Source organism: Nerophis lumbriciformis, linkage group LG31, assembly GCF_033978685.3.
Source record: "Nerophis lumbriciformis linkage group LG31, RoL_Nlum_v2.1, whole genome shotgun sequence".
Lineage (NCBI taxonomy): Eukaryota > Metazoa > Chordata > Actinopteri > Syngnathiformes > Syngnathidae > Nerophis > Nerophis lumbriciformis.
The window spans coordinates 16,040,747-16,054,475 of record NC_084578.2 but is presented as its reverse complement, the minus strand read 5'-3'; the positions used below and the strand labels follow the sequence as shown (position 1 = coordinate 16,054,475).

The window sequence follows — 13,729 nt, the reverse complement described above, 5'->3', positions numbered from 1 at the left end:
AACAAATTACATTTTTCCACGTCATTGTTTGTAACTGTGGTGCGTTCAAAGACCCTTGAATAAATTATGTAAAAGTTTCACTTTTGCATCTCATTGCCTATAACTGTGGTGCGTTCAAAGACCCTCAAATACAAGTTTTACTTTTGCTTCTCCATCCATCCATCCATTTTCTAGCGCTTTTCCCTTTTGGGGTCGCGGTGGGTACTGGAGCCTATCTCAGCTGCACTCAGGCGGAAGGTGGGGTACACCCTGGACAAGTCGCCGCCTCATCTCATTGTCCGTAATTGTGGTGCGTTTAAAGACCCTCAAATAAATTATAAACACCTTTCACTTTTGCATCTCTTTGCCCGTAACTATGGTGCGTTCAAAGACCCTTGAATATAATATGTAAAAAATTCACTTTTGCATCTCATTGCCTATAACTGTGGTGCGTTGAAAGACCCTCAAATACAAGTTTTCCTTTTGCATCTCGTTGCCCGCAACTGTGGTGGGTTCAAAGACTCTCGAATAAGTCATGTACAAGTTTCACTGTTGCATCTCATTCCCGGTAACTGTGGTGCGTTCAAAGACTCTCAAATAAATTATGTACAAGTTTCACTGTTGCATCTCATTTCCCGTAACTGTGGAGTGTTCAAGGACCCTTGAATAAAGTTAGAAACAGAGGCGTCACTAGTTTTTTAAGGCAGGGGGATACTTAACCACTAGGATATGAACTAATAATAATGCAAACATAATAAGGATTATGTATTATTATGAGTTGTAATACCCACTAATAATATTTATGTGTATAATCTACTTTACACTCTAAAGTAACAACTTAAAATATTTATAATCATATTTAGGTGAATATTGATAGGCTATATTTAAATTCAAGTTCTGGTCAGTTTATGTTGAATGTGTTGATACTTTAAAAACGTTTTTTTTTCAAATAAAACTAAATCATCTAGGTTTTTTAGATGTGTTCTAGATATGTTAATCCCATTTTTAAAAATATACATGTGTTTTAAAAAACTGGTTTCAACCAAATCCATGCAATAATGCATTGTTTAGTGTGTGGCATGGTGCACTGATGTTGGTTTTAGGTTTGGATGGGGGCCCTTCAGGACTCTCATGTATGGGCCCCAGAATTCTGTGCTACGCCCCTGTTCATACTAGAGATGGCTGTGTTGAAGCGATATAAAAACTACAGTGTCAATGAGCCAAATTGCTTCCTAATGTGAACCACTTGAAGAGTGATTGACTCAATTAAGGAGCTAATGCATGAAATGATAATAAGAAGCATGTTTAGACACGAGGAGCATTGTCTCATGTCCATTTTGATTATTTTCCACTACAAAATAGTTGTTATAATTTTCACATATCTCACGAGCACAAAAGAAAAGAACAATCAAATGGATTTTTAGTTTGCATTTTTGGCACTTGCTTTCACGCATGGTACTGTATGGAGTCCATGGACATCGTTCCAAAACATGCACAAACCGTTCAAAAAAACCTCAGTCAGCTGATTCGGACCAAGTGCATTTTGGCAGCGGACGCGGCGTTTAATGTGAGCCATGTGTGCTGCGCTCTGCAGAAGAAACATGACATGTCGGATGAAGCGGTGGACCTCTGACAAACAGCATGGCTGCATGGACACCATCCACTTGGACGTATATCTGCAGTTTCTTCTGGGTTGGTTTAAGGCCACTTCCTGTTTGACGTCCACATTATAGGCACCCTGAGACCTGATAACATGGAGATCAAGCATATATATGTTCCTCTGACCTCATGCATGCATGTGATAAAAACCTCAGAGGAGTCGTTATGTCCCTTTAAGAGCATTTATTTACAAACCCCGTTTCCATATGAGTTGGGAAATTGTGTTAGATGTAAATATAAACGGAATACAATGATTTGCAAATCCTTTTCAACCCATATTCAATTGAATGCACTACAAAGACAAGATATTTGATGTTCAAACTCCTAAACTTTATTGTTTTTTTTGCAAATAATAATTAACTTAGAATTTCATGGCTGCAACACGTGACAAAGTAGTTGGGAAAGGGCATGTTCACCACTGTGTTACATCACCTTTTCTTTTAACAACACTCAATTAACGATTGGGAACTGAGGAAACTAATTGTTGAAGCTTCGAAAGTGGAATTATTTCCCATTCTTGTCTTATGTAGAGCTTCAGTCGTTCAACAGTCCTAGGTCTCCGCTGTCGTATTTTACGCTTCATAATGCGCCACACATTTTCGATGGGAGACAGGTCTGGACTGCAGGCGGGGCCAGGAAAGTACCCGCACTCTTTTTTTTACGAAGCCACGCTGTTGTAACACGTGCTGAATGTGGCTTGGCATTGTCTTGCTGAAATAAGCAAGGGCGTCCATGAAAAAGACGGCGTTTAAATGGCAGCATATGTTGTTCCAAAACCTGTATGTACCTTTCAGCATTAATGGTGCCGTCACAGATGTGTAAGTTACCCATGCCTTGCGCACTAATGCACCCCCAACTCATATGGAAACGGGGTTTGTACTTGGATTTGACTCTTTCACAGGGTATCTTTTGCTGCAGTAAGGTGGAATAAAAAAAAGGTGAAATATTATGCATTTCATGAATACATTTGTACACATCATATATTTTCTGTCAGGCTGTTTAACGGGCCAATTAGTTCAAACCCCAGCCGACTCATACCAAAGACTATAAAAATGGGACCTATTACCTCCCTGCTTGGCACTCAGCATCAAAGGTTGGAATTGGGGGTTAAATCACCAAAAATGATTCCCGGGCTGCTCACTGCTCCCCTCACCCTCCAGGGGGGTGGTCAAGGGTGATGGGTCGAATGCAGAGAATAATTTCGCCACACCTAGTGTGTGTGTGACAATCATTGGTACTTTAACTTTAACTTTAAATTAAACGACATCAGAGTTAAAAAACTTGCGAGTAAGCACTCCTGCCACTTAATTATCTTTGATTGGGGATCCACACTGAGCACTCCTGTCAAATAGAGGATCTTTGGTTACACTGCTTCTGTTGTCATTTTCGGACTATATTAACTATGTTAGGTCAGGAATATATAATATAAAACAGTGGTCCCCAAACTTTTTGACTCGGGGGCCACATTGAACGGGGGCCAGGCTGTATGTATGTATGTATGTATGTATGTATGTATGTATTTATATATATACATATGTATAAATATATACATATATACAAACATATATATATATATATATATATATATATATATATATATATATATATATATATATATATATATATATATATATATACATACATATGTATATATATACATATATACAAACATATGTATATATATATATATATATATATATATATATATATATATATATATATATATATATATATACATACATATGTATATATATACATATATACAAACATATGTATATATATATATATATATACATATGTTTGTATATATGTATATATTTATACATATGTATATATATAAATACATACATACATACATACATACATATGTATGTATGTATTTATATATATACATATGTATAAATATATACATATATACAAACATATATATATATGTATATATATATATATATATATACATACATATGTATATATATACATATATACAAACATATGTATAGATATATATATATATATATATATATATATATATATACATACATATGTATATATATACATATATACAAACATATGTATATATATATATATATATATATATATATATACATATGTTTGTATATATGTATATATTTATACATATGTATATATATAAATACATACATACATACATACATATGTATGTATGTATTTATATATATACATATGTATAAATATATACATATATAAACATATATATATATATATATATATATATATATATATATGTCTTAATAAGGTTATCCAAAAAATAGTGCTCGATACCGTAGTAGAGCGCAATATATGTATGTGTGGGAAAAAAATCACAAGACTATTTCATCTCTACAGGCCTGTTTCATGAGGGGGGTACCCTCAATCGTCAGGAGATTTTAATTGGAGCATTCGCATACCATGGTTTATATAGGGCACAGAGTGGGAGGGTACAGGCTGGCCTAGGGGCGTGGTGATTGGTTCATGTGTTACCTAGGAGGTGTTTCCGTCTATGGCGGCATGTTGTTACAATTTCGCTGCGCTTGTTGAGGGATGACAGGTCTGGACGGTAGATAATAAACAGTTTCTCTTTCAAGCATAGGTTGCATCTTTTATTACCACTATTGTAAGGTGTGCTGGATGCAAGAATTTGCCATGTTATTGACAACATGCCGACTAATAAACCCAACTAAATCTGAAATAGGAAAAATCAGCAAAATAATCCTGGACAGAGTCAACACAAAAATCAAGGACAAAACACCACTCAACCAATGGAGAAATACAGCAGCAGTAATCAAATGGTTCAACAACATCCAAGACAAACAACAGCACAACTTTATCTCCTTTGATATCGAGGAATTTTACCCTTCCATCACGAAAGACCTACTGACTCAAGCACTAGACTTCGCCTCAGACTACGACTCAATCACAGGCAACGAAAGAAACATCATCATCCACGCACAAAACTCCATTCTCATCCACAACAGTACACCATGGCAAAAAAAGAACAATGCAACATTTGACGTCACTATGGGAAGTTTTGACGGAGCAGAAACGTGTGAACTCGTTGGGAGTTTCCTCCTCTCCCAGCTCGCTAGCCTCAATCTGAACCTTGGTATTTACCGTGATGACGGACTGGCAGTGTGTCGTGCCTCGCCAAGGAGCAGCGAGAATACCAAGAAGCGCATATGCCAAATTTTCAAAGAGAACGGCCTACGGATCACGATTGAAGCCAACAAGCAAACCGTCAACTTTCTTGACGTCACTTTCAACCTGAGAAATAACAGCTACCAACCATTCACGAAACCCAACACAACACTCCAATACGTGCACCATGACAGCAACCATCCACCCACCACCACGAAAAGAATACCTACCGGAATCAATAAAAGGCTATCGATGCTGTCATCTAGCAAAGCTGAATTTGACCAAGCAACCCCCCCGTACCAAAAAGCCCTTGATGAAAGCGGATACAATTTCACCCTCACCTATGAACCCACGCCAGGAAACCAGCCAAAAAAGAACAGAAAACGAAACGACATCATCTGGTACAACCCCCCATACAGCAAAAACGTCTCAACGAACATTGGACACAAATTCCTCAACCTGATTGACAAACACTTTCCCAAAGACAACACCCTAAGAAAAGTATTCAACAAGAACAACATCAAATTGAGCTACAGCTGCATGAACAATATACGACAAATCATCTCAAACCACAACAAAACAATTGCAAATGAGCCGTCGACCCCCAGTCAGAACAACTCCAAAACCAACAAAGCATGTAACTGTCGAAAGAAACCTGATTGCCCCCTCAACGGGGGATGCTTACAAACATCAGTTGTCTACCAATCTAAGGTAACACGCAAGGACATTAACACATCCGACACATATGTAGGATTAACCGAGGGTGAATTCAAAACCAGATGGAACAACCACAAGGCTTCTTTCAGGAACAAAAACCTGCGAAATACCACAGAACTCAGCAAACACATTTGGGACCTCAAAGACAATAATGTTGAATATTCAATAACATGGCAAATTCTTGCATCCAGCACACCTTACAATAGTGGTAATAAAAGATGCAACCTATGCTTGAAAGAGAAACTGTTTATTATCTACCGTCCAGACCTGTCATCCCTCAACAAGCGCAGCGAAATTGTAACAACATGCCGCCATAGACGGAAACACCTCCTAGGTAACACATGAACCAATCACCACGCCCCTAGGCCAGCCTGTACCCACCCACTCTGTGCCCTATATAAACCATGGTATGCGAATGCTCCCATTAAAATCTCCTGACGATTGAGGGTACCCCCTCATGAAACAGGCCTGTAGAGATGAAATAGTCTTGTGATTTTTTCCCCACACATACATATATATATATATATATATATATATATATATATATATATATATATATATATATATATATATTCAAGCGTGATGATGTCACGTTATCGATGGGAAAATGCATTTATAGACAATATGATTTGCCCGAGCGGCTAGGAGACACCGAGAGTAACAAGCGGTAGAAAATGGATTAGAAAGGACAGATAAAAAAAAAAAAAAAGTTTAATTGTTCTTTTTATTTTTTTTATTTTCTTATTTTTCCTTGGGACTTCCCGCGGGCCGGATTTTGAACGCTGGTGGGCTGGATATGGCCCGCGGGCCGTAGTTTGGGGACACCTGATATAAAATTAAAAAATGAAGAATAATTAACCCTCACAGGACAGAGGCTGACTTTTTTGGTCCTTTCAGTACATTTAAAAAAAATCTATATTGGCCATAATTTTTGTTGTGTTACTCCATCCATCCATCCATTTCCTACCGCTTGTCCCTTTTGGGGTCGCGGGTGGTGCTGGAGCCTATCTCAGCTGCATTAGAGCGGAAGGCGGGGGAACACCCTGGACAAGTCACCATCTCATATATATACAAAATGCAAATGTTAACATTATTTTCTAATTATACAATTATGTATGTTACATATATTATGTGTCCTATCTTATTACACTTTTATCATTATTTTTGTAATTTACTATAAACAAGATAAAACACATAATACATGTAATATATGATTATATCATTAGAATATATATATATATACATATTTGACAATTTGTTCTTTACAAGTGTATGTAAAATTTTGACCACACATTTTAAATGAACTTTTTTTTAGTGTTTTATTACTTTTAGCAGACAGCCAAAAAGGCGCACATGGGCAGTCTCCCCCTCCGACGGCAAAAAAAAAAAAATCCCTCCCCTTCCAGCCTCCACAAGTATTTAGCATCCCAAAGCGGGATAAGGTTTCCAAAAAAAAAAAAAAAAAGTTAGGAAAAACTTCCTGCGAGAGGAGGAGAGAGTCATGCCAAGCTCCACTTTCCGCTTTTAAGCCAAGGCGCACTTGGAGAAGCGCGCACACTCCTCCGAGTTCTTCTCTCTTGACGGATACTTTTTTTTTACCCCCCACCCCTAACCACGGCTTCGAAGGTGGACGCCGTCTTCTCCTCTCCACCCTTCCGTTTCTTCAAGACAGAAATGGAGGAGGGCTCCAGCAGCGAGGAGGACGTGATGGACCGCCAGCACAAGCGCTGCGCCAGGAAGCGGACGCCGAGCAGCAAGAAGTCCGCCGAGGACAGCAGCAGCAGCAGCGGCGGCCTCAGCCCGGGCCCGGTCAAGCGGCCCAAGAAGCCCAGCCCCGCCGGCGCGCAGTCCTACGAGGAGCTGCAGAACCAGCGCGTCCTGGCCAACGTGCGGGAGAGGCAGCGGACGCAGTCGCTCAACGAGGCCTTCGCGTCCTTGCGCAAGATCATCCCCACGCTGCCCTCGGACAAACTCAGCAAGATCCAGACGCTGAAGCTGGCCTCCAGGTACATCGACTTCCTGTGCCAGGTGCTGCAGAGCGACGAGATGGACAACAAGATGTCCAGCTGCAGCTACGTGGCCCACGAAAGACTCAGCTACGCTTTCTCCGTGTGGAGGATGGAGGGCGCCTGGTCCATGTCTACCTCCCACTGACTCGCCTCGGAGGATGCCCAAGTGGTCAGTAGGATGGACACAAATATATATGTATACATATATTTTTTTATTTATTTTTTTATTTTATTTTATTTTATTATAAAAGCCCCTGAAGAGCAGGGAAACCTGCAAAACAGGCTTGTAGAGATGAAATAGCCTCTGTGTTTTTTCCTATGTATTTATATATATATATATATATATATATATATATATATATATATATATATATATATATATATATATATATATATATATATATATATATATATATATATATATATATAAATATTGACAATTAAAATGCAAATGTTGACAATATTTTCTAAATATACAATTATATATATTACATATATTAGGTGTCTTATCTTATTACATTTTTATCAGTATTTTTGTAAGTAATCATATAATGCTACACATATTGTGTTACATACTGCTGTTTAAAATATTTTTTAAACATTATTTTCTAATTATATAATCATGTATTGCATATATTATGTGTATATATATATATATATATATATATATATATATATATATATATATATATATATATATATATATATATTATTTGTAAATATACGTATTATTGTAATCATTATACAATCCCCTGAAGAGCAGGGGAACCTGCAAAACAGGCTTGTAGGGATGAAATAGCCTCTGTGTTTTGTTCCTATATGTACAGTATATACATATATATTATTATTTATTTGTATTTTTTATATATATATATATATATGTATATATATATATATATATATATATATATATATATATATATATATATATATATATATATATATATATATATGTATATATATATATATATATATATATATATATATATATATATATATATATATATATATATATATCGTTTAAAATGCAAATGTTAACATTATTTTTTTAATTATACATTCATATATGTTACATATATTATGTGTCCTATCTTATTACATTTTTATCATTATTTTTGTAATTAAATAATCATATAATGCTACACATATTGGGCTATATTTTCCTGTTTAAAATATATTTTTTTACATTATTTTCGAATTATATAATCATCATTGCATATATTATATATATATTATATATATATATATATATATATATATATATATATATATATATATATATTTTTTTTAGACAACACCTTTATTATGACGTCACCATGCTATGTTTTATGGTGTTATGTGCACCATTGGCACACGTGCACTTTGCTTTGAATAAGAATATGTTTCGATTCCTATTTGAGCATGCATATATGTCATATTATTAGCTATATGCCATTTAGATTTTTTAAATATTTCCTGTTTTTTCTCCAGTAAAGACTGGGCTGCACCAAAAAAGCAGCTGCAGAGAGGAGCATGAAACAAAAAAACAAAAACAAAACAACAGGCCCGTAATAACTAGCACTACAATAAACATTGTATTTAAATGTTTATTTTGTATTTTTTTAAATTTTACATATTTTTAATTAGGCATATTTGTACCTCTTTTAGTTGGAGTCTTTTATATGTGGGAATCGCTACAATTGCCATATTTTAGCAATATTCTAATTTTAGTTTTTAATAATTCCTGTTTTTTCCAATCATGACTTGGGTGAACTGAATTGCAGCTATTTTAGAAAGAGAAAAAACGTTTGACAAGAATCTTTTCGTTCAAATAAAACATGTACTTTCAAAATAAAATAAAAGAACGAACAAATTACTTAATAATAATACAGTATATACAATAAGAAATACAGGTGAAAATGAGCTATTAGCTGAAGTTGGTGGACACATCCTGTGTGTATATATATATATATATATATATATATATATATATATATATATATAAGAAAATGTATTGTAAAATACGTCTTATAGAACACTAAAGACAATATCCAACTTAACTTTGGAGTTTTCTAAAAAAAATGTTTAAGTAAACAAAAAAATAATTTATTGACTTTTGTTATAAACAATACAATATATAACAACAATGACAAAAAGATAAAACACATTAAATATGTGACTTGAAAGGTTATATCATTAGAAAAAAATATTACAAGTTGTATTTTAAACAAGATACATCATAATATATGTAATATGTATAACAATATATATTAGAAAACATTGTTAGAAATTGTATATTAAACAAGACAATAAAACAGATAATATACGTAACATATATATACATATATATATATATATATATATATATATATATATATATATATATATATATATATATTAAAATGTATTATAAACAAGATAAAACACATAATACATGTAATATATGATTATATAATAAGAAAATAGTGTTAAAATTGTATTTTAAACAGTGAGATAAAACATATACTATATGTAGTATTATTTATGTTGCAAAATGCATTCAAACAATAAGATAATACACCTAATGTATGTAATATATGATTATATAATTAGAAAATAACGATACAAATGTAAATCTCAACAATAAGATAATACACCTAATATATGTAATATATATTATTGTATAATTACAAAACAATGTTAATATTTGCATTTTAAACAATATGATAAAACACATAATATATGTAATATATGTGACTATATAATTTGAAAATAATGATAAAACTGATATTTTACACAATAAGATAAAACACAATATATCTATAAAATAGTGTTGAAATTGTATTTAAACAAGATGAAACACATAATAAATGTGATTATATGCATTTTATTTTTCATCATATTGAATAATATTATTTGTAACGCATCTTTTACTTTTCTTGCAGACTGTTTGAACGCTGCAAAATCAAATGGATTATTGAGCGGCCCATGGACCTGAGTGGCATTGAGACGTACTGCCACACACACACTCACACACACGCACTCACACACAACACACACATGCACACACACGAGGAGTGTGTGTGTGTGGCTGCAGATTGACCACTGCCTCCGGCAGGCTGTTGTTAAGCTGCTGCAAGAAGAAGAAGAAGAAAGCAAAGCGCACATGTGGTGGAGGATGATATAGTTGGGATATTCCAACAACTTCATGAAGGATTTATATTTTGCTCCCCGAAGACTTTCAACGTAATGTAAATGAATGCATATTTACTGTACCTGTGTAAGTGCCTATAGCCTGCAAAGGGACCAATGCATCATCCATAGACTCCATCTGAGTCTTTTTGTACATTTTTGCTTATTTATTAAAACATATTTTTGAACAAAATGCAGTTTTGTGTCTTCATCTGATTCGCTGTGTAGAGGAACTTCAAAATAAAAATACAGTGTTTTTTTTTTTTGCAGGTTTTCCTGCTAGCTGCAGTATTATTAGCTCCAACATACGCACATGGTTGTTTCCTGCAGCCTGTGGGAATTTACTACTTTTTTTTTTTTTTCCCTCCTCTTCTCTTGTTATGGAAAGAAACACCAAAGCAGAAAAAAAAAAAAAAAAAAAACGATCATAAAACTGCAGCTTCATTAAGAGTGCAGGAAATTCGAGCCAGTTTCAAACTCGGCCGTATAAAAAAAGCTTGTCTGCTTGAATAAGCGGTAATCATTTCAAATGCCTTTTATGAGCTGAGGGCCCCCAACGAGTCGGATAAGAACAACAACATTGCAAATTACTTAAAAAAGAAAAGAAAAAAAAAGATGCCAACTGAGCTAATGCCGTAAACACTTAAAACATTTAGTTTCCCAGACTTAGTTAGATGCAATCTAAACACTGAAAGGACCCCTTTGTTGAGGTGAGGACGCTTTATGATGCATTGGGCCCAAAGTCTTTGCTTTCTCAAGATCACTTAGCTCTTAAACCACGATGGCCTTATCTTCTGCAGCAGGACTTGGCACCTTTATAAATCAATCAATCAATCAATCAATTCCTTTATTGTCATTGTCATAATAACACTTAAGTCATACATGTCAGCGAGATTTTGTTTGAGCTTTGTCCAGTGGCATAGAAACTGCATAGAAGTGCTGGTTGACCATAGTTTAGAGTTTAGCATTGTTAGGAAGATGGCGAATAGAGGGACGTGGGGGTGGGAACAGTCGGATGTCTGATGGGTGTTACGTTGATGTTGCAGCAATGCAATGTCCAGAGCACAATTATTGAGGTGGTGAAGAGTGAGGTACTAAGATGGTCCAGGGCAGCAAAGGGAAAGGATGTTCATTTAGCAGTCTCACAGCCTGGGGATAAAGACTGTTAGACATTCTGAGGGTCCTGGCGCGAATCGATCTATACCTCCTTCCAGAGGGTATCAGGTTAAAGAGGTCATGTGCTGGGTGGTATCTGTCCTTCAGAATGTTGTGTACTCGCTTTAGGCAGCAAGTTCTGTACATGGCACTCATCTCTGGGAGTATCGTCCTTGTAATTTACCCCGCCACTCTAACCACTCGCTGGAGGGCCTGTTGGTTCGCTTTAGTGCAGCTAGCAAACCACACTAAAAAGCCGTAAGTGAGGACACTGCTGATGGCACAGTTGTGAAAGTTTACCATTGATTTCTGCGGAATGTTTGCGCATTTTAGTTTCCTCAAAAGAAAAAAGACGTTTTTGGGCCTTTCCGACTGTAGAAGCAGTGTTAATGTCCCAGCATGCACACTTTTCCACTCAGTGCGATGCTCCCAACGGGCGCAAGACATTGATACAACGTTGATTATACATGCATGGCCTTTAAAACTGACTTTGAAACAACGTTGAAAATTGGTTGCATTAGTAAATTGAGACAACGTTGGATCCACGTTGTTGGTTGGGAAATGACCACATTTCAAAGGTCGAATGAACGGCGCAACCTGACATTGAATAAACGTTGTCAAAAAGCATGTTGTTTCAACGTTGTATTTGTGTGGAAACAAATCAACAACAAATCAATGGTCGAATCAAAGTTAAAACCCAACATTGATTAAATGTGGTCAAAAAGCATGTTGTTTCAACGTTAGCTTTGAGTTGTTCAACTTCAGGACCTAATTCAACGAGTTCTCAACGTGGTTTTAATGTCTTGTGCCTGCTGGGTTTGAAAGTAGAAATCTTGAGATAAAAAGTCAAAATTATGAGATAAAATGGTGAAATTATGAGACAAAAAGTAGTAATTATAAGAAAATAAATCTTAATTACAGGATAAAAAGTCGAAATTATGAGATAAAAAGTGAGAATTATGACACAAAAAGATAAGTCCTAAAGACGAAAAGGAAAAGTCGAAATCATGAGAAAAAAAAAGTCAAAATTCTAAGATAAAAAGTCAAAATGTTGAGATAAAAAGTCAAAATGATGAGATAAAATGTCATAGTTAGGACACAAAAAAATCAAAATTATAAGATAAAAAGTCGAAATGATGACATAAACAATTTAAATTATGAGATGAAAAATCTTAGATATGAGATTAAAAAATCGAAATTAAGAGATAAAAAGTCAAAACTATGAGATAAAACGACATTTTTTTAAGAAAAGCTCCAGCTCCCGTTAACCCTGAAAGAGAAAAGCAGTAAAAAATGGATGGATTGATGGAACAGTCATTACTATGAGATAAAAAAGTAAAAAAAGTTGAAATTATGAGAAAAAAAGTCAAAATTATGAGATAAAATGGTGAAATTATGAGACAAAAAGTCATAGTTATAAGAAAATAAGTCTTAATTACAGGATAAGAAGTCAAAATTATGAGATAAAAAGTGATAATTATGACACAAAAAGTAACAATTATGATATAAAAAGTCCTAAATATGAAAAAGAAAAGTCGAAATTATGAGGAAAGAAAAGTCTAAATTCTAAGATAAAAAGTCAAAATGATGAAGTAAAAAGTCATAATGATGAGATAAAATGTTATAGTTATGACACAAAAAGTCAAAATTATGAGATAAAAAGTCCTAAATATGAAAAGGGAAATTCCAAATTGTGAGAGAAAAAAATCAAAATTATAAGATAAAAAGTCGAAATGATGAGATAATATGTCATAAATATAAGAAAACAAATCTTAATTATAGGATAAAAAGTCAAAAATATGAGATAAAAAGTCATAATTATGACAAAAAAAGTCAAAGTTACTAGATAAAAAGTTGTAAATATAAGAGATGAAAGTGGAAATTATGAGATAAAAAGTCAAAATCAT

At 34.4% G+C, this 13,729-nt stretch overlaps 1 protein-coding gene across 1 annotated transcript; it reads left to right on the top strand.

The window, feature by feature from the left end:
• Positions 1-7,080: 7,080 nt before the first annotated feature.
• On the top strand, positions 7,081-10,847 carry LOC133574208 (twist-related protein 2-like). The gene is made up of 2 exons (XM_061926303.1): positions 7,081-7,686; positions 10,421-10,847. The coding sequence occupies exon 1, from the start codon at positions 7,183-7,185 to the stop codon at positions 7,660-7,662; it is 480 nt and encodes a 159-aa protein (XP_061782287.1). The 5' UTR covers positions 7,081-7,182; the 3' UTR covers positions 7,663-7,686; positions 10,421-10,847.
• The last annotated feature ends 2,882 nt before the right edge of the window (positions 10,848-13,729 follow it).

Bases quoted from the DNA above. Each gene is read 5' to 3' on its own strand.
- LOC133574208 (XM_061926303.1), top strand. From the start codon at position 7,183: ATGGAGGAGGGCTCCAGCAGCGAGGAGGACGTGATGGACCGCCAGCAC.